Below are 21701 nucleotides of genomic sequence, written 5' to 3'. Positions count from 1 at the left end.
CATAGGGTTATAAATCGTGAAACCCCGCAACAGTGTTAACAGATTAATGCGATTAGGGTTATAAAGTGTGAAACCCCGCAACTGTGTGATAAGTAATTGTAGCCGTTATTTGTAGATTGTTAAATAAACCAATTAACCATCTCTACGGCGTCTTCAGTAACGAAACACGTTACAATAATAATCAGAATTCACTGTTTGACCTTCTGGCAGAAATTCCTTGTGAATGATTCCTTTGGAATCGAAGAAAACGGTTAGCAGTGTCTTGACTCAACTCTTTTGCATGCACACTTTCTTTGGTTTTGACTCCTTTGGGCTCAACCACACTGCACTCTGCCACTTTGTGAGAGGCTCATATTGAAAACACCATGTCTCGTCACCAGTAACAATCGATTTTGTAAATTTTGTATCACTTTGGGCCGACCATAACATGTCTTTGCAGTGTTCCATTCAGGCATGTTTTTCATTGCCTGACAGTGTGTGTAGTACAAACCGCACACAGACCTTCCATTTGCCAAAATCCTCAGTCAAATTTTGATGCACAGTACTTTTTGGTATTCCCAAAAGCTCCTCAATGAGTCTTAATGCAAGGATTTCGGTCACTTTTTTTTTTTTCACATTTTCTTTGGTGCGACTTGTTCTCAGCTTTGATGCATGTGGAGTGTCTTCAGTGTCCTCCCTGCTGTCACGAAATGAAGCGTACCATTGAAAAATGTTCGAACAACTCAAACAATCACTACTGTGCACACTTCTCATCATTTCAAACGCTTCTCCAGCTGTTTTGCCTAACTTCAAACAAAATTTGATGTCGGCTCTCTGTTCAGCCACCATTTTCCAATGAGTATCAGAACAGTACTGTTACATTCAAGGTCAGAACACATGATGCACCGATGCTTGCACTTTGAAATTATAGACAGCCACAGCTGAAACTTCAAGAATCTTAACTCCACAACTCACCAACAGATGGCATTGCATGGCAAAATTTAAAAAAATGAGTCCTAATGGATCCTGACACACCATGTATATATATTGCTGTCTTGTCACCAGAATGCAGGAAAAAATCATTGCATAAAGATAGCTAATGGATGTTTTGGAAATGTGGCACAGTTCAGACATTTGTGAATGACAGTAACAAATCAAAAATTGATTCAGGAGGAGATTGAATTCAGGTAATGATTGCTACCATTCAGTCCAGAACCTTTTGTCTTCTTGTCTGATGTCTCAAAACATAAAAATTAGAATATACAAAACTATAATTTTGCCTGTGGTTCTGTATGGGTGTGAAACTTAGTCTCTGACATGAAAGGGGTAACATAGACTGAGGATGTTTGAGAACAGGGTGTTGAGGAGAATATTTGGACAGAAGAGAGATGAAGTCACGGGAAGTTGGAGATATCTGCATAATGAGGAGCTTCATAACTTGTACTCTTCTCCAAGTATAGTTAGAAGGCTAAAGTCAAGGAGTATGAGATTGGCAGGACGTGTAGAACGAATGGGAGAGAAGAGGAATGCATATGGGATATTGGTGGGAAAGCCACAAGGAGAGAGACCACTAAGAAGCCCATGACATAGGTGGGTGGATAATATTACGTGGGGCAATCCAAAAGTTGCCGAAATTTGAATTTTGCGTGCGAATGGTTATGAGTACATCGAAATACCGCTAGGTGTCTCATCACACATCCTTCTTGAATCAGTGTGGTAAGCGGCGTCGAGTTGAGTGGATGGGTTTATTGTTGGTGAACATATTTCAATTGTTGTGTTTCTGTCAGTTTGCGGTTTTGCGATGGCTGACCTGAGAGAGCAGCGTGTCTGTATAAAGTTTTGTTTCAAACTTGGGAAAACAGCTGCAGAAATGCACCAAGTGTTGAAACAAGTTTTTGGTGAAAACAGTTTAGGCCAGACACAAACTTACAACTGGTATAAGCGTTTTAAAAATGGCCGAACATTGACTGATGATGACGATCGTTCAGGACGGCCATCAACGGGCAAAACACCTGTCAACAAATTTTGTCAGAGGAACTGAACATTGCGGTGAAGTTTGTGCCACGACTACTGCAAAATGAACAGAAGCAGCATCGCTTGGAAGTCTGCAGGGAACTTCAGCAACAGCTTCAAGAGGATCGAAACTTTCTTTCGAAGGTTGTCACTGGTGACGAAAGTTGGGTTTATGGCTACGACCCTGAAAGCAAGCAGCAGTTGTCACAATGGAAGAGCCCTTCTTCACCTCGGCCAAAAAAAAAAGCTCGACAAGTCAAGAGCAGCATTAAGTCCATGTTGATCTGTTTTATATATATATATATATTGACGGGATTGTTCATAAGGAGTTCGTCCCTCCTGGTCAGACAGTCAATAAAGAGTTCTATCGTGATGTTCTAAGGTGTTTGAGGGAGGACATGAGGAGAAAACGTCCAGAGAAGTGGCGCACGAACGACTGGGTACTCCACCACGACAACGCACGACCGCATACGGCTTACATTGTGCAGGAATTTTTGGCTAAAAACAAGATGGCAGTTGTTCCCCACCCACCGTACTCGCCAGACTTAGCTCCATGCGACTTCTTTCTCTTCCCCAAGATGAAAATCAAGTCGAAGGGGCGAAGATTTGATACAGTTGAGGAAATTCAAGCAGAAACGCAGATGGTACTAAACACCCTAACAAAGAAAGACTTCCAGGATGCATTTGAAAAGTGGCAGAACCGCTGGGATTGGTGTATGCGCTCCCAAAGGGACTACTTTGAAGTTGATGGTGCAGAATAAGATCTAGGTAAGATGTAATAGTTTTTGTTAATATATTTCAGGAACTTTTGGATTACACCACGTAAAATAAATCTTAGAAAGATAGGATGGGGTGGTGTGGACTGGATTGATCTGGCTGAGGATAGGGACCAGTGGAGGGCCCCGGTGAACACAGTAATGAACCTTTGGGTTCCATAAAATATTAGGAAGTTTTTGGGTAGCTGCACAATTGACAGCATCTCAAGAAGGGCTCATTTCCATGAGGTCCGCCCCCCCCCCCCTGAAGCAAGTAGTCTTCATTAAGTTCCATTAACAAGTCATCATTCCCGTCTTCTTTCAGCTTTACTATCTTTATATTTCCCATCTTCTTTCTCATATTTACTGTCTTCTACCACTCCAGACTTTATCACTACCCCTGTAATGTGTCTTGGGAAATTACTGCTTATGGTCCACAGCTTCATTGGCACTTAAATGAAACTCACTGGTTGGTTGCACTCGGCTTCTAACCTTCAAACATATTTCTGTCTTTCTCTCTGATTGACTGTGCTGGCAGGATGATTTTTGGCACATAATGCATCTTGAATTAATTTCATCGATGGCTGTTAGCAGTGATGGAAGGAGAGTACTTTTGTCATCATCCGGTATGCTTGAATGAGTTACATGTTCTAGGAAGGTCAGAATTACTGTGCCACTCATTGGTTTTACTATAGTAAATGTTGGCCATGTTGAGCCATGAATCCTCTCACTTCTAAATTATATCATCTGGAAAGTGCTTCAGAGGCCTCCATAGACTGGACTTGGTTGGCCATAAATGACTACATGAGGAGCAAGTACAGGAACATGCACAGCATTTCTGATCATAAAGTAGCTCTAACAAGCTGCGTTTACAAAGCTTGTACAATGATAGAAAAGATTATGTGATATTGAGAAATACAGGCACTAAATCCATTGCAGCACAAAAGTAATGGAATGTATTGTACACTTCTTATGCATGTGTACTAGAATATGAGTCTGTGGGACCAAATAATTTCAAATATGCTTAAGAACCATCCTGTTCAGCAGGCTGCTGATGCAATTCTAAAGACCTATGGTAACAAATATATTTGAGAATGTTCCCATCGTTAGTGTGCTTGTTTGGAGAACTAGCATATCTTTAATTTTGCAGATGGGTGTGCACACACTGCAGCCAGGTGTCTTGTAACAGAAGTTCTCTTCAGAAACACTCTGCCAGGATGCATGAAAAAGACAGGAAACCTGAAGCTATTGCTCCTCTCACACCAAACAAAGACATTGAGGAATGGGTATGTGTGATATTGGATCATAATTTGTGCTGTTCATTTATGTGAAGAACAACAACCTGGATTTGTCCTATTTGTGTGTCTGCATGTGAGAAAATAAATAATTATGCCTCCCAGTTTAAACAAATTTTGCTCACCTTTTAACTTATGTTTAGAAATACTGTTATCATGGTTTACATTGTTATTGCTGTTGGGGAGTCCATATTTTGTTATGTGGCATGTCATTGTCAGAGGACAGGTTCAGCATTTGCCTGGTTTGAATCCTGGCAAAGACTAATGTGTCATGCCTCTACTCACACATTTTAACCAAATTACAGGGTAGGATAAAATCAATTTCACCTGCTTTGTACCCTGTCCATTGTACTTACTTGGCCATCCTCGCATCCGGTTTCTTTATCAGATATCACCACAAATGCCAATACCTTGTTAAATAATCATAATTTACTAACTCCAGAACAAGGTGTAGATTGATTGTATTACAGTAATACTCCAGTTTTTCTGTTTATAATGCTATCTTTAAGGATTGGAAGTTGTTGAACATTTATGTTTCAGGTTGAGAAAGTGATAAATGTCCAGCTTGCATTCATGAAAATAGAACAACAGGCAACCTCAGAAGGGACTTCAAGTTCTAATAAAATATTGGATGCTAGTCTTGCAAATCTAGCCCAGCCAGGCCCTAGTGGGCTGTCAGGTAGCGCAAACAAAACAGAGCACAGCATACCAGGCAAGTTTTGAATTTATAAACACAAATTGTCATGTACATTGAAATCACCTAACATATCACTAATAGATCCTTCATCCTCGACACACATGGGATTTATTTCCGTTTTTTCATGCAAGAAGGCAGATGTCTGCCCATAAAGCCACATTGATAACATTGATGTGCAGTAATATATAAACTGCATTCATTCCTCAAGATGTTCAAATTATGTCTTCCTGATGACAGAAGGAGGCAGACAAAACAGTCATGCATGCACTGGTATAGTATACAGTACCAACTAGTGACATATGATTGAAATATGACCGTGGAAACACTGTTACCAAGATTTATAAAACCAAATAATGCGAATTAACAACTACCAAAAACCACTTTATAAGCCCACCATTAAGAGACCTTAATAAACCCGCAAGAACTTACATATAAAGCAAGACACCACTGAATAAAATAGCAAGAATAAAACTAACAGAGGGCCTCCTCTAAAACCAAAGACCAAAGCAGCGGAACAAATAAACCACCAAACGCCAGCCCCAACAACAATTCGGCCAGAAAGGGTTAATGTGGGGCTTTTGTTTGGCATGCACTCAAATTATGGTGAGGCACATTCATTTGTTGACCTTTACATTTGACCTTAGTTTATTAACTCTTGTATTTTCACATGTATGCAAGTTTTTCCCAAAACACTTAGCTATTATTTCAGTACATCTTTGGAGCATGAAAGTGATGATGAGAGATGTTTTTCTGTCTGTCAGTCGCCTGCAGGCGACACCATGATAAGACATGTTGTGACCTCTACAGACATGTTGCAGGGCATTATGACTTATCCAGCCTTTCATTTCATTTAATGCTCGATGCCAGTGTATTTAAGTTGTGTTTCCTTATGTTGCAAATTCTGTAGTCATTTGGTGAAGTGCAAAATTATTTTATTGCCAAGTTTGAAATGGCTGCATTTACTACGAATATGAAAGAATTTAATGTTTTAAAACAATATTGTAATCCCTTGAATGGTAGTCAGGAGTGCAGGTTCCAAGAAAAGCCTGATACATATGTTGGACTGAATGAAAAGAAAAAGAAAAAAGGTTCATGCTATTCAGAAGGGACAGATAGCCAGAGATAAATATATTAAAGGTACAACAAATTTCCCAAAACATTGTTGGACTTAAGCACTTCTTTAAGCTCAGAATTTGACAAGACATGAACAGTTTTAAAGTTGTGTAGACAAGCCTTTGGGGGCCATTAGAAAAGTCACAGCTTTCCGCTAAAAAGTTGTCTCAAGTGAGTTAAAGCAAAAATTCAAGAAAATCAATGGAGCCATGATGAGATAAATATTCAGTTTCATAGATTCCAGTGGTAATGACATTTCAGGTGAAGATTAAATGATAGCACTGTTAAAGGGAAGGTTTCACATGACATGAGAAATGTGTGAAAGGGTTTAGATTTTGACAGTCTTCCATAGATCTGGTCTGTTTGAAAAATTCAGCAAGAGATCAGAGCCTCAAATTATGTGGTTTGTACTGCCAAGAAATTAGTTAATGAGAAAGGAATTTTGTCAAGCTCAAAGGTAAAACAGAGTGCTACTTCTTGCACCAGCCAAAATGGTGAAACCATTTTATATATCTGACAAAATCAGCAGTATCATGCTGAGGACAACAGATTGTGTTTCTGTTAAAAAGCGTGAAGGTTCATCTTCAGAAAGTATTGATATTGTTTAACCTGAAAGAAGGCTACTTAAATTTTAGGATCAGAATGGTGAGAAATTGCCAGTCTTCAGATTTGCAGTGTTACAGCCGAGAAATTGTGTTTGGGCTGGAATAAATGGTACACATGCAATACATAGTTATGAACAGATACATCAGCCCATTTGTGTCCCGACATGATAGTTTCCAAAAATGTACTTAAAGAACCACAATGTTTTGGAAAAATCTTGCATAACGCAGGCTGTACTTTTTTAATAAGTTGAGGTCCAATGTAATGGTCAGACCATTAATGTGTACAAATGTATTAGATTGGCATATCAAATAAAAGCCCCACTTAAGAGCTTTCAGTTTGTACAAGAATGAACTCCGTAACCTTAATTATGACAAAAGTTGTAAGCATTTTAGTGACTCAGAGTATGGGAAAGGTTAAGGAAATGTGTACAATAATTTTGAAATTAATTAACATAGGAAGGAAAAGTGTCTTTTTCAGTTAGTCATGAGACTCTGTAGGCTTACAAAATTTAATTGATGTCCAAGGTGATAATGTCAGTTGTTATGTTGATTTGACATGCAATGACATAACTGAATTTGGAACAAAATCGGAAAGAAACATTGGAATTTTACTTATAATGATCATGCTAAATCTAGCACTCATATTCAAAGCCAAAACAAAAATATATATAGTGGAAACCCATTTAATATTTTTTTATTATTTATTTATTCAGTTTCAATAATCTCATTGTTAAATTTCCTCAGTTTACAAAATACTTTAGCTCAGTGTTCAAATCCACTTCTCCCCAGAGAAACCATAAATAGGGGTATTGCTGTTATCAGTGACAAAATTTATTAGGAGATTGATTCATTGCAATAATTTTGTTTGCAGCACAACCATAGTGAGTTAAAGTTATTGTTTGTTTATTATGGGTGTAATGTTTATGATGTAATTTGCAAGGTTTGATATAAATTGTCTCCAGTTTACAGTATAGCAGATTTTTGTTCTGAGTTATAATACTAAGATCCTCTTCAACCTAAATGTTCAGGTTTGAAGGCTTCCTCAGCAGAAAGAGAAGACCTGATCGGTACTGGCAGCACAAGTAGTGACAGTGACACTTGCACTTCAAAAAGAAAGGTGCCTGGAGTAAGAGATGTGACAGACAATATGAAGGTGTCCAGTAAGAATGTCAGTTCAACCATCCCATTGGAGGGTTCTGTATATACAGAGAAAGGTTTGTTTCATCATAATACAATCTGAAGAACAGCTGCCAGAATCCTATGATAATTAGATCTGTTACTTCATTTTCATATGTACACTTTCGATTTCTGAGAAAAATTTTCTGTTGTACCTAAAACTAATTTATAGCAACACATTTATTAGTGCAGATGGGTAGTTCTTTAAGCACTCTTCTTGTGATTTCTGATGAATTTGTTGTTTTGGCTGCATTGTATAACTGGCCAAGTCCACCTGAAAATCAATATGGAAGGTAGTAGGTGAGGTGTGGATGGGTAAATTGATGGATCAATACCTCCGGGTAATTCTGATTGTAGGATTCATTGGGTTACGTAACTCAGCTCATAGAAGTTTGACTCTGTCATGAAGGTTGCATTCATGCTACATACAAGAGGCCACTGTGATTTCCTTTAACCAGTCAAGTGGTTATGATGTTTATAGATGTCATGTTGTGCTGTATATTGTAGTGGCCATGAAGTCTAAATGTCATGCATGTTTCTAACTACTCCGATGTAGATATGCCAGTCAGCAGTGGAAATTTGTACGCTGTATATTGAGCTTATTACATTTTAGTAAAAGTGGCATGTGCCAGGAAAATAATGATGAATTGTAAAAAGTAAAGCTATCCCTGTATCAGGCCGTGAAGGTCCATAGGGTTGTGAGACGTTGAGAGTCCCACATTGTCTAGGCAGTCAGCTCAAAGATGGCAGTAGGGTTGTCAAACTTACACACCGGCTGCGCTTTACTCCCCACGAAAATTATATAATTAATTCCTGGTACTCATTTCTGTTAGAGACTGAGTTGACCCCAGGGCCATAGTGCGGCTGGAAGGATTAGGTCAATTGAAAAAATCCAGTGACCTCATCAGGACTTAAACCTGCAACCTTCTGGCATGTAGCATAGTGCCTCAACCAACTACGCTACCACATGCCCCCAGTGATGAATTGTATAAGGTTTAAATGGTACAAGTCACCAGTGATGTAGAAGAAGATAAGTTTGCAACCTGAATATAGTCTGCAGCACAATACAAACATGCATAATGGTGATGAGTCCTTAACTCCTATGTCCCTTCATATATATAACAGTGAGGTGGACATAGAAACTGTTCTTTCATGTACTTCAGTGTCCCATTTTCACTCTGTTGTCGTCGTCGGTGGGGGTTTTTCCCCCCCTTTCTTTTGTGTGTGTGTGTGTGTGTGTGTGAGAGTGAGTGAGAGAGAGAGAGCGTGCGTGTGTGTGTGTGTGATTCCCATATCAAAGTGTAGTTCCTAACATTCACGCAGACTATATTAAGAACTATGTTGCAAGATGATGAAATGGGTGAAAGCAGCTACCAGTAAGCACCTCATCGCCCTCATCATCACTGACAATGGAAATAGAGATTTTGTGTCATTGCCTTTAGTTTTGAAAATGACATTTTCCCCACTTTCTATGCATTTTTTGTACTGAGTGCATAATGTGGACATACATATACTGTTTTCTTTACACAGAACTTGTGTCGATCTTGATTTTCTGAAATGGCTTACTTTAAAACATGTGTTCCTAACAGAAAATCTAAGAGTTACTTAAAGCTACAGTTTGAATTTGAAATGTTTTTTATATGATGAATATTTAACAAAGTATAAGGCAAAATAATATTTGAGTCTGTGCATTGTGATTAGCTGTGCAGTTGGAACTTGAATTGAGTTTAATCACTGATTTAATTTATTAAGGATGTTAGTCACTGAGTAGTTCACTAGAGTTTCATTCAGCAGTGGTGGAGAAATGGCTGCTGTGTTGATATGCAGAAATCGTTTTATATCTGGCATGATAGATGTCACATATAAAGTGGAAATGTTCAGGGACAAAGAAAATTATATGATACGATGGAGTAATATTAACAGTACATTAATGTTAAGACAAAATTTTGTATGCTAAACTGCTAGGTCACCAGCCAAGCAATTGTATTCTATTGCTTATTTGTTTATAGTCTTGGATTTTACATACATATTGGTTAACTCATTACATTGATTTCCTAGAGATGTTGTCTAGACAAGAAAGTAAAATTTGCACTTCAAGGCCATAGTGAAATATGTGGGATCATAAAGAATGTATATCTGAAAATATGTGTATTCCTGTTTATACATGTGTAAATAGTTTGTTTTATATTTTTTGTAGCATCTCAAGATACTGACAAGTTGCTCAAGTACCCATGCAAGCATTGCAACATGAAATTTTATCTTATCCGTGGTTTGAAGGTGCACATTCGTCATAATCACCTCAAGATGTCAATGTGAGTACTATACATAAACACTCGATTATAGCCCTCATAGGAAATATAGCTTTTTTTTTATCCCGTCTTTCTGTTATGAAACCAACATGTAGGATTGCTCATTGCTAGCTAACCCACATTCACTCACACCCTGAAGCAGAATCCTGCTTGAGCTAACAGTAATTTCTCTGATGGTCAAAAACTTCCTGTGCCTTGTATGAAGATTCATTACCCTGTTCACAAGAGCTAGCTAGTTGTCCCTGTCACAAGCAAATTGAATGTAGTCCATAATCTCAGACTATGTTTCCTTTATATGCATTTTTAGCCAATTTTCCTTATTTTGAAAAAAATAAAATAAAAAAGTATTCTTGTGAGACCACCTTGCTATCTGTAGCCATATGTGTCCCCCCCACCCCAACTTTTGAACAACATATTTCCCATGTGTGCTACATTCTCTGTCCAATCATTTATGCTGATGATGATGTTTCTTCTTTTACTCTTATTTTATAATGATAGTGTGTTAATTTCTTTCACAAAGAGACTGCTTATAACAGTAATATTGTGACAGTTTGCACACTGATTGTTATAATTTGTTGCAGTCGGACATGTGGACATTGTGGATATGTTGCAAACTCGGAGGAAAGTGTGCTTAACCACAGCAAGGTTGATCATCCTGACCTGCCTCCAAAATCTTTGCCACATACAAAAGGTTCTTGCGTCAAGTTGGATGATGAATTCTGGGAACGAGAGTATGGCTTGGGGCAGGGTTCTGAATATAAATGTCTCAACACACCAGTCTCAACTCCATCTTCTTCAACCAGCTCTTCCCCAGGAACAGGTCCTCTAAAGAAGCGACAGAGAACTTCCAGTTCACCTGCTGAATCAGAAGAAAGTTTGCCATTATTTCCGTCACTGGCAAACCAAAACCTTAATAAGTGCTTGTATTGTGAATACTTTTGTCGTAGTGCAAGTGACTTAAAATACCATATGATGCGCCACTGGGTGCAGAAACCTTACAAATGTGGTTACTGTGATTTTGAAGGAGTCAGAGAATATGAAATAAAGAAGCACTCAGCAAAGATTCACCCATTAAAAAAGTTGCGTGTTATAGAAAAACCCATGCCAAGTCAGCCAGATATCCGTCCATTGCAACGCAATAAGCGTTCTAAACCTGACAGATTTGGGACTACTAGCAATACACCTGTTCGTGAAATAGGTCATGAGAAAGTAATGAAAAGTGGTGATTCAGAGGTTGTTGATACTGTGTCCACAGAAGATAAGGTTGAAGATGAACAGCAGAACACCACTGCATTTCCAAATATCTTCTGCTGTTTTTACTGCCCTCAGCGTGGAACTTCAGTCGTGAGTATCCATCAGCATTGGCAGGAGAAGCACAAGAATAAACTTATGGGTTCAAATGGAGTGATGAGGCTTGGTTTACCATTCAAGTATAAAGAGGTCAACATGAAGCAGTTTCTGAAGGGTCAGAATGGGTCTGCAGGTAGGAGGCCAGCATTTCAGTGTTCATACTGCAAATTTCGTGGTACATTAGCCGGGTTGGAGGCACACCAGAAGTCTGAACATCCAGACAAACCATTCCGAGTGAGTCAGGCAAGTTTTACAAGTTACGAATGTGCAGAATGTCACTTTACAGCATTCACAGTAAACACATTGAAAAAACATTTTGAAATGGAGCATGTAGGAAAGGCACTACAGTATCTTGTTAGGCCATCAAAGGCAAATTACATATCAGATATGAAAAGCAAGGATTCGTTAGTTGTGAGCAAGCATGCAGCTAGTTCAGGCTTACCAGCTCCTGCAGCTGTAGCCACAGCTAAATACATGTGCTTGTGGTGTGAAGAGACATGTGATTCTGAAGATACAATCCAGGTTCATCATGCCATGTGCCATTCACATCTGCAGCTCAAGTACAGTGTAGAGAAGAGCAGCACTCCCACTGTGACTGCTGGTAATATCAATAAGAATTACAGTTGTCCAAGTTGCAAATTTGTCTGTGATAGTAGCCAAAGCATGTCCAAACATATACAGAATCATGTGAAACCTTACACGCCTGACCATTGCCCTAGAACATCCGAGTTTCCCAATAAGGTCAGCAGTGATGCACTTTTGGAACATCCAGAAGAAGAATGTAAGGTGATCCACGTAAGCAATGCAGAAGAGGAATTAGAAAAGTTGCGGTCTGATATGGGCATTCGTATAGGTGGGGAGGGCGGAGTGCAGTGTGACTCTGAAGCCTGTGTTGTTCCACCCCCTCCCAAGAGGCTCTGTGTTGCCCGTAAATCAACAACATTGTCTCCTCGTATTGGAAAATTCCATGCTGTGGCTCGTAAGTCAACCAATCCTCTGCTGTCACAGACTGCCAAGAAGGTCATTTTAGATTCATGTTATGACACAGAACAAGGGGAGGTAACAACTGCTCCTAGTAGTCGATCTGAGTCACCTGCTGTCTGTCCTGAGTTTTCATATTATGGGTGTCGCCCAGCTCCTGTCGATAAAAACCGCATCACGGCATCTGTAAAATTACGAAACAATCTTGGTGTGAACATGAACATGAGTTTGGCAACTATGGAACGGTTTACTAATATGTATCCAGTTGTCAAAGTGAAAGATTTGAAGTATGAAAAATGGGCTTTGACACATTAGAGAGGAAAGGGCATTTATATGAAAGCTTTTGGACAAGTTGGACTGATCATAATTGCTTAAAGTAATTTTTGTGTTGTAAAGGCATCCTATTATTGTAAATGTTATTTTTATATAGGGTGTTCAAAATTGAAGGAAGTAATATGACTCACTGTTGAGAACATAATGAAACAGGCTTTTAATATATGCACTAATGTAATATGTACTAGAGTTTTTAAATATTAAATAATGTATGATTTCTGTTGTTACATATTTATACACTAAGTAAGCTTTATTATGTTAAGTTTAGGGAAATGTAACATTGTCACATTTCTTTCACTGCCATTCCTAATTGTTTAAAAGTTGTGTGGCATTAATTTGGAATACTGTGTATTCCAAAGACTGGATTGGTATGAAAGTGAAATTTATTTCTGACAATGGTGAATGTTTTCTTTTTTCCAGATTTTATATTTCATGGAGAAATTTTTCTGTAAATACATACTGTACAGTAAATACACTTTTGAAACTTTGTACATTGTGTTCATAACTTCTTTCAGAAAGTCATTGATAAGCAGCATGAACTTAACTTAGTATACTTCTGTCCTGTACTATACTCAGTATTTTGTTGTATCAATATAAGGCCATTAACACACAACAGTTATTTTTTACTTTTTCTACTAACAGTGCATTCTTCACATCAGTGCAATAAGAAAATCACAACTATAACTGTTTATTATTCACATATTGTACCTATTTGTTTAACATAGTTATTCATGTATTTGTCTTAGGTTCAGTTTTTAAGCCATTATCTTAAGAANTTGTAATTGTTATTTTACCAGAAACCTCTGTTACACACAGTGAAGAAACCTTATATAGAAAGAAACTGAAAAAAAAGTAATTTTCCAAATTTAAGTATGAGCCATGATGTCTGATGCAGTACATTTCTCAGTATATATTATTACAATTGCTAAAAGAACGTCAATCGTATAGGAAGTAATTGTATAATAATTTCTTAAGTAGAAAATTCTAGAAAGAAGAGGAGGCTTAAAAAATAATTAACCTTAAGGTTCTAAGTAAAATGTACATTAAAAAAGCTCATAACCTTAAAATAGGTGACACACACGTATATGGTTCTTTACTCTTCATGGAAATTGTGTGGCCTTTTTTCTTAGAAGAGTTTAATTTGTGTCGTTTAAATCCAAAAATTGTTCCCTACTTGGAAAATTCAGTTTTTTGACACTAAATATTCTGTTAGTTTTAATGTCAGTAGCAAGGTAAAGTTGTCCATATGCTTAGCTAATTAAGCACTACATGAAGACGGGGTGTGGATGTATAGACTCATGTTTTCTTTACCCCTGGTGCCCAACTGGATAGGAGGCTGGGTAGGCTTCGCAGCTGGCCTTGACAACTTGGAAAAGAAAAAAAAATTCCTGACCCTACCAAGACTCAGACTCAGACTGATTTGTAGTCCAGTCTGTATACCAAGTGTGCTGTCCCAGTCAGGCTATTAATAAATTATGATTTAAAAGCTATGGCTGGTGTGCTTGAGAACTGCTGAGTGAAATGGCTGTCACCAATATCAATAGTTACAAGCCTGGTAGACCCCCCCCCCTCATATCAGTACATCATCACTGCCAATTGAATACAAGTCAGTTATGTATTCAAACAGATATAAGGTTAATTCCATAATCTAGGACGTGTTGCAGCATAGTTTCCTAGTTTCAGCGTTTCTAATGTGCTTCTTTAGATGGCACAAAAGGTTGATGAATCTGCCAGTTTTGTTTTTGTGCAGTTAATTGAGCAGGAGCCTGGTGTATATGACAGATGTTACCCAGACTATAGTAGGTGGGACAAAATAAGTTTGGCTTAGGAAAGAATTTCTCAGAGATGGAGTCTGGCATGTATAATAGAAAATAGGTCTGCTAAAGCAATGCAAATGTTTCAGCTATACAGACCAAGAGTACACAAGTGAAGGACCGTAGCCTAGTAGGCTAAGTCACCCGTGTTTCTATTCTAAAGCGTCATGCATCATGAATGCTAATCAACACTGAGCTAACACGGGGAAGAAGGGTCTACACCCTTAAAGCGATTTTGACTCAGACTACATTTTACCTAATTTTACTTTAGTGTTAGGGGATCAGTTTTTACCAAATTTACATTATAATGTAGCAACTTTATAATTTTATAAACTTTTTTATTTATGTCAAATCCAGCACAGATAGTAGACAGACGATTGTAAATATGGGCCCATATGTTAGTTAAAATGGTTGCAATTCAGTAACACTTACAGGTATTGTATCACCTGATGATGACCAGTTGGATGGTCAAAACATGTAATGATTTTTAATAAACAGTAAAATGGGTATACATGATATGTATACAGTTGCCGTCTTGTAGTGCACTCAATTTCACCTGGTACTTCACGACATGTTTTGGCAACATAGTGCCATCATCAGGTGCCCTAATTACGCTAATCTATTTCATTGCTTGCCTTTATAAAATTATTTAAAAACTGCGTATTTGTCAACTATAATAAATTTACACACACTATCATGGATGAAAATCAGTGCAACAGGACGCTAAAATACAACATTATGGGTATACATTTTTAGAGTTGTGTAGACAGAACATGGCAACGCTTTTAAACCCAACTTACGAATCAAATTGTAATAAGAGCTTATTGGATATGATAACACACCAATCATGTATATTTATATACAATGTAATTGCCCCAAAATCCCATTTCTTACTGAAACATCTCCATAAATTTTGGAAGTACCTACCACTAGGCACTACAGCTCTGGGTGAGCCTTTGCCTCCTCTACAACCACTCTCCACTGTTCTCTATTCCTCATTTTCTCTATCCATCCTTTCACCTTCATTTTCTTCAGGTCATTCTCAGCATCATCTAGCCATCTCATCCTGGGTCTTTCTTTTATTCTTTTGGAATATAGCCTTCCTTTTAACATTCTCCTTGGCATTTCATTATCTTCCACTCTTTCAACATATCCCAACCATCTTACTCTATGTGACTTGATAGATCTTACTATATCTTCTCCTTTCAGTTATGTGCTTATCTCTTCACTGGATCTTATCCTCCATATAGTATCTTGGAAAAATAGGCTGTAGTACTATTCCGAGATAAAAAATGTCTCGAATACAAATTATCATAAAGTACTGCATTATTTCAATTAAGTTCACTTATTTACAATGTAAACAGATATATTAACATAACAGCTACAAATATTTTGGTACCATCAAAGGCTTTGTCCAGCCTCTACTTTGTATGTGATGTCCAATTTAACACATTGCGTATGCCTGGACAACAGATAGCAGGCATATACGAAACGTTCCTCAAATATCCCAAGGGAATATTTGTGCAAAATTGGTTTTATCCCGGTGTACTGCCTGGACTAATATAACGATGCTAATCGATATTTGATATGCTGTAGGATATTTGATTAGTAACTTATCCCCAGGAAATTAATGCAGTAATTAGCAAAGCTCAGGCGACTAGTCGCCAATTCGTCACAGCTGCGGCCAAAGTTTGATCTCATGGCAAGTCATGTGGGGTGTGTGGTGGACAAAGTGTCACTGTGGGCAGGTTTTACCTGAGTACGTTGGTTTCTACTGCCAATTCCGATTCTACCAACTGCTCCACGCTTATCATCATCCAGGAATAGAAAGTAAGCATTAGTATTAAATTCAGAGTGAAAAATCTGTTGGCAAAACAATGCATGCATACATACAATATTCTTTTACCCAGCCTCCTATTGAATGGGTGCCAGCGGCTCTTTCCCTGAAGTAAAGCGGCAGAGGCATGTAGCTGACTGCTCACCTCCAACTAGCACAGAGGTTAAGAAAATGTGGGTCTATATATCCACTCCCCCATACACCTTCATGGCGTAATGCTTAATTAGTTAAGCACATTAACTTTACCTTCTTTACCTTACAATGTTCTTTCCCTGTAAAAAATAAATTTCTTCATAAACATATACCCCTAATAAGTTGAAAAGTTATGGAAATGAAATGGAAAGAACCGGATAGAATAACAGTATCACTATGCATTGTTGTGGAGGCACGCAGTAGTATGTACGCCTAATGAAGTCAATTAAACAATCAAAGTTGAGAGGCTTCAGTGTTGGTATTACTGATGGGAGTGGTTTATGAATTACTCTGTAGAGATGGCATCAGGTAGCATGGTATACTTAACAAGTTTCATACTTATTGGTTCAGGAATGCAAAAGTTTCGGGGGGGGGGGGGGGGAATNTAAGGGAATACAAAGGTTTTGGGGGGGGGGGTGAATACAGACAGATGCACAGACAGCAAAGTGATTTCATAAGACTACTTTAATTTTTCCAAAATAAGGAAAGTAGGCTAAAATGTATAAATTATAGGCTCTCCTCTTATTGTTAACTTTATAAACCAAAGCAAAGAATCCGTGAAACTACATCACCGCTCTTCCCCAGAAGTGGTAATTAAAGCAGTGGGACAAGTGTATTCTTTTTATGTGCTTGTATTTTGTAACGATTATTTTTATATTCACCTTTTAGGCCCATCTGGAAGTGAAATAAAGAGATTTCTTGACTTTATTAAGACAATCGGTAGGGCTCCTGGGATGGCCATCAACTCCCCCCACCACACACACACACACACAAACCTGTTCATCGGGGTCGGTGGATTGTGTTCGACAGTTCTGACAAAGCTAGTCTTTCTACACTAAAATCTTCATGCAGACTGTTTTAAAGACCGACTACATTTTAAAATTTCTGTGTTACTTCTGTACTCTTCTCCAAGTACAATAAGAACGATCAAGTCAAGGAAGATGAGATTTGCAGGGTATGTAGCACGAATGGTGGAGAGGAGGAATGCATACAGGATATTGGTGGGAAAGCCGGAAGGAAGGAGACCACTGGGAAGACCAAGACATAGGTGGGTGGACAATATTAAAATGGTTCTTAGAGGGATGGGGTGGTATGGATTGGATTGATTTGGCTCAGGATAGGGAACAGTGGAGGGCACTTGTGAACACGATAATGAATCTTCGGGTTCCATAAAATGTTGGAAGTTCTTGCGCAGCTGCAGAATTGGCGGCTCCTCAAGAAGGGCTCAGCTCCATGAATGAATTTCCGGCTACAATTCCAGTCCAGGCTACAGTTTACTGTACTGAAGTATAGTTCGCAAAATGAGCACAGTGGATGTCTGAATAGGATGGTAAAGGCCTGCTATATGACCGTGATGGACATTAACCGAAAATCTTGCCCAGTGTTGTAACTGTGCGCGCGCATATCCTCCCTTCTTTTCTTTTAGTGTCTGCGAGGTATGAACTGGTAGAGAGACCGCGCGAGTCGAACGAGGAGCACGCGGTACGCTGCTGCTTGCTTGCTAGACAGACATTCCACCTGAACGTTTGTCCTACTCTTACGCCAACAATGTCACTGCACCCCTTGTTCGTTTTCGGTGCCCTTACTTTGTTTCTGTTAGCGACTCAGGTAAACCACGTGTCGTGTGGCAGCTGCCGAGAATCGAAATTGTGTTGTCCGGGTCGTGATTCTTCGTGCGTGGTCCAAAAGGCTCCCATCAATGCTATCATTGAGGATCTGAGTGATAAACCTTGCTATTGCGACCACGCGTGCCTGAAGCTGGGAGACTGCTGTCCTGATTTCAAGGACGCTTGTGGAGGTGAGTACCTTATTCCTGTCTCCTAACTTTATTCATTTAAAGACATCGTGTCGGCCACAGATGTTAATAGTGTGATGTTGGCGTTGAGTGAACTTTATAGGATTATAAGGGCGGACACCCCGTGATCTATTTCGAAGTGCTAACCCGAGTTCTCTTGGACAGAGTGACTAAACCACCAAGTACTTATGGATTGTCTGTGTTACGGCTGAGATTCGAACTAGACACCTTCCAAAGCGGTACTAATTTAGCTGTCTCTCTCGGTCAGTTTATTTCGTAGCTTCGAAGTTTAAAATGTTTCGTAGGCAGTTTCTGATATCGTGGAAACATTTTGAGGACGTCGACTTAGGATTCAGGATTTCGATTATAATTGTCCTTGTGACTAACCCGTTTATCATGGCATCGATGTTTGTTTGGGCTTTGAAAAATATTACTGTTTGGTCTCTACTGTATTTGGTATGTAGCACGCATGGGTATGGAAAACACATACAAAATTTTACTGGAAAAACAGAAAGAAAAGGACCACTTGGGAGACCTTGGCGTAGAGAGACGGATGCTGCTAAAAGGAAATTTAAACTGGGTATGAGGGTATTGACTGGATGCTACTAGATCGGGGTGGATCCAATGACAGACACTTGTGAATACGGTAAAGAATATTCGGGTTCCATCAAAATTGTAAAATCAGCTTCTCAAGGAGGATATTGCTCCATGGATTTAGCCTTAAGTGTGTTGTTTTTAAAGAGGGAAGGGTGAGAAATGTAAACTCGTCCCTGTGCTGAATTAAGCTCCACGCCACAAAACCGGAGGGAGGAATGGTGGTATAGCTCCACGCATTCGTAGTTTCAGCATCAGGAGGTGGGTGGCCATCTTTGCGCCTCCGCTTTGCTCTGTCATATTCATTTGGTAGGCGGCTGCGGAGAAGAGAAAAATATCTTGCTTCTGCCGGGAATCGAACCATTGTTTTTCAGTCATCCAACCCAATTGTTTCCAAAGAGAGAATTGTTAACTTCCTTACTGACGTGGAGTAAATGCTGCAAAGTAAGTTCAGACCGTTTCATATTTGTTTGTGCTTCTGGATTTCCACTATATAACAATTAAATAAAGCGTAATACTAGTCCTAATTGTTTTTGGTAATATGTTTATACATAAACCCATGCATTGTTTAAATTTTCGGATCCCATACTCGTAATAAGCAGTAATACCAACGGGAATGATAGGCATTTGTTATTAAAATTTCGTTAATGATATTTGTTCGTTATGTATTTTCGGATTCAGCGTTTAAAATGCATATGGTATAAAATCATATTGGAAGAAGCAATTTTTAAAATATGTGAAGAGAAACTTGAAAGATGTAGGCATAGATGGGAACGGTATTAAAATGAATCATTAATAAATAAGTTTTTCTGTTCTCCACTGCATCCAGACTGGCTCTGGGATCCACCGGCTCTCCTGTGTGATGCAGTATCTGGAGATTTGTGCCGGGGTGTAAAGCTTACCTGTCTCCTCCGAGGTTAAGAATGCATGGAGCTATACTATTTCTCCCCCTCCATTTATTTTTGTGGCGTGTTTTTTTCATAAACTTAGAGATAACTTCGCATTTTCTTCTTCTTCTGCGGCACTACAAACCAACCCAGTTCAAGGCCACACGTTTTGACGGTTGTAGGTTCTTATTTATAGACATTTGATAGGACTCCTTGGATGGGGGATCGGCCCGAATCTAAGTAGGACGACAGAAATGCAGACATCCATCAGTGCGCCGAGTGGAATTCGAACTTAGGATCTGAGTCCCGTCGGTAGAAGACAGTACACGGACCAGACTGGGCGGCCGCTGTGATCAGTAGCGTTATTGCCTATGACAAATAGAATGTGAGAGTCTGCTCTACACTCGCCTCCCTGAGCAGAAGTAAGAGGTGTGGATTCTAACAAAAGCTGACGGTAATTGACTTCCAGAGTTTCCTAATTTCTTAAACAGTTGAGTCACTATAAGCTTCTCAAGAAGGATTCCGCACCATGTACATTGTTTGGTTCTGAAATATTAAAATGCTGTTCGCGGTAGCGTAGTTGGTTGAGGCACTACGATACAAGCCGGAAGGTCGCTGGATCGATTCCCGATGAGGTGGATTTTAACAACTGACCTAATCCTTCCAGCCACACTATGACCATGGGATCAACCCAGCCTCTTAAGATAAATGAGTACCAGGAATATTCCTAGGGGTAAAGGGCCGCCGGCGCGTAAGGCTGACAACCTTACCGCCATTTGTGAACCGATTGTCTAGAGAAAATGTGGGAGCCTCGACGTCTCACAACCCTATGGGTCCTCACGGTCAGTTACAGGGACCTTACCTTTTAAGTCAGATGGTTCTATTTCTGGACGCATGTTCACTTTGCAGTGAGTACAGACATGCAGTGTCATTTTCTCCGAATCCCAAGTGTACATGAAGTTCAGCTTCACTTCTCTTTTGTAACAAACCTTTCGTTCCGCAATTAAGTAAAAAGCGACGAGCAAGAAAATTGATGTTAACGGCGAGTTCCAGAGTTAGAAGACTTTACATATTCGCGTCGATGAGCCCATTTTGGTTTCGTGTTCCCACCTCTCCTGCTCCTCTGTTGACAGATCATAAGCATATATATATATATATATAACGTTTGTACCATCCGCCATTTGTCGTGGTTTTGGTGTAGGAACTAACTTAATAGAATTCGTTTCTGGGCTAAGCATTCAGCTGTTTTAAATTGTCCGCCGAATCTGGGTGAATGAATAAAAAATATATATTCGTATAAAGTTCTCCCCATAATGAGGAGCTTCGTAACTTGTACTCTTCTCCAAGTATAATCAGAATCAAGTCAATGAGGATGGAATGGGCAAGGCATGTAGCACGGATCATGGAGAAGAGGAATGCATATAGGATATTGGTGGGAAAACCAGAAGGAAACAGACCACTGGGAAGACCAAGGCGTAGGTGGGTGGACAATATTAAAATGGATCTTAGAGAGATAAGATGGGATGGTATGGACTGGATTGTTCTGACTGAGGATAGGGACCAATGGAGGGCTCCTGTTAACACGGTAATGAACCTTCTGGTTCCATAAAATGTTACTAAGTTCTTGAGTAGCTGCACAATTGGAGGCTTCTCAAGAAGGGCTCAGCTGCATGAGTGAATGAGAATGACTAAACCGTGAAGATGTGTAGCGGGCATGTATCAGGGCCTGAATTTAATAACTAGATGGAAGTGAGTGATTAACTTTATGCTCCAGCCGCTTCAAATTCAGCCAAACAGCCTCCGATATCCGGTAGGAGACTGGGTGACACCCAGTGCCTGGAGACAGCGGTGGCGAGGATACACCCTTGAAAATATGTGTATGGCTCACCTGCATGGGGTAACAGACTTGAATCCCGACAGGGAATAGTCGATCTTAATTGAGGATTTTGTAATGTTTTTCAGTCCCTTAAAGCAAG

At 39.2% G+C, this 21701-nt stretch overlaps 2 protein-coding genes across 3 annotated transcripts in view; both read left to right on the top strand.

Annotated features, from left to right (window-relative positions):
• Nucleotides 1-13097, top strand: part of LOC111868748 — a 79342-nt gene extending 66245 nt beyond the window's left edge. For both annotated transcript variants that reach the window (XM_023859686.2, XM_023859685.2), the window contains exons 18-22: nucleotides 3898-4033; nucleotides 4583-4754; nucleotides 7486-7671; nucleotides 9831-9945; nucleotides 10524-13097. In XM_023859686.2, the coding sequence (XP_023715454.1) occupies nucleotides 3898-4033; nucleotides 4583-4754; nucleotides 7486-7671; nucleotides 9831-9945; nucleotides 10524-12588 (2674 nt within the window). In that variant the 3' untranslated portion in view covers nucleotides 12589-13097. The remainder of the gene's footprint in view (nucleotides 1-3897; nucleotides 4034-4582; nucleotides 4755-7485; nucleotides 7672-9830; nucleotides 9946-10523) is intronic.
• Nucleotides 13098-17883: 4786 nt separating this feature from the next.
• The window catches only part of LOC111868746 (somatomedin-B and thrombospondin type-1 domain-containing protein), a 200146-nt gene continuing 196328 nt past the window's right edge, over nucleotides 17884-21701 (top strand). The window contains exon 1 of the mRNA XM_023859683.2: nucleotides 17884-18247. Coding sequence (XP_023715451.1) covers nucleotides 17998-18247 — 250 coding nt within the window. The 5' untranslated portion in view covers nucleotides 17884-17997. The remainder of the gene's footprint in view (nucleotides 18248-21701) is intronic.

This window comes from Cryptotermes secundus, unplaced genomic scaffold, assembly GCF_002891405.2.
Source record: "Cryptotermes secundus unplaced genomic scaffold, Csec_1.0 scaffold13, whole genome shotgun sequence".
NCBI classification, from domain to species: domain Eukaryota; kingdom Metazoa; phylum Arthropoda; class Insecta; order Blattodea; family Kalotermitidae; genus Cryptotermes; species Cryptotermes secundus.
The sequence above is the reverse complement of the archived record's forward strand: the minus strand, read 5'-3'. Positions and strand labels throughout refer to the sequence as shown.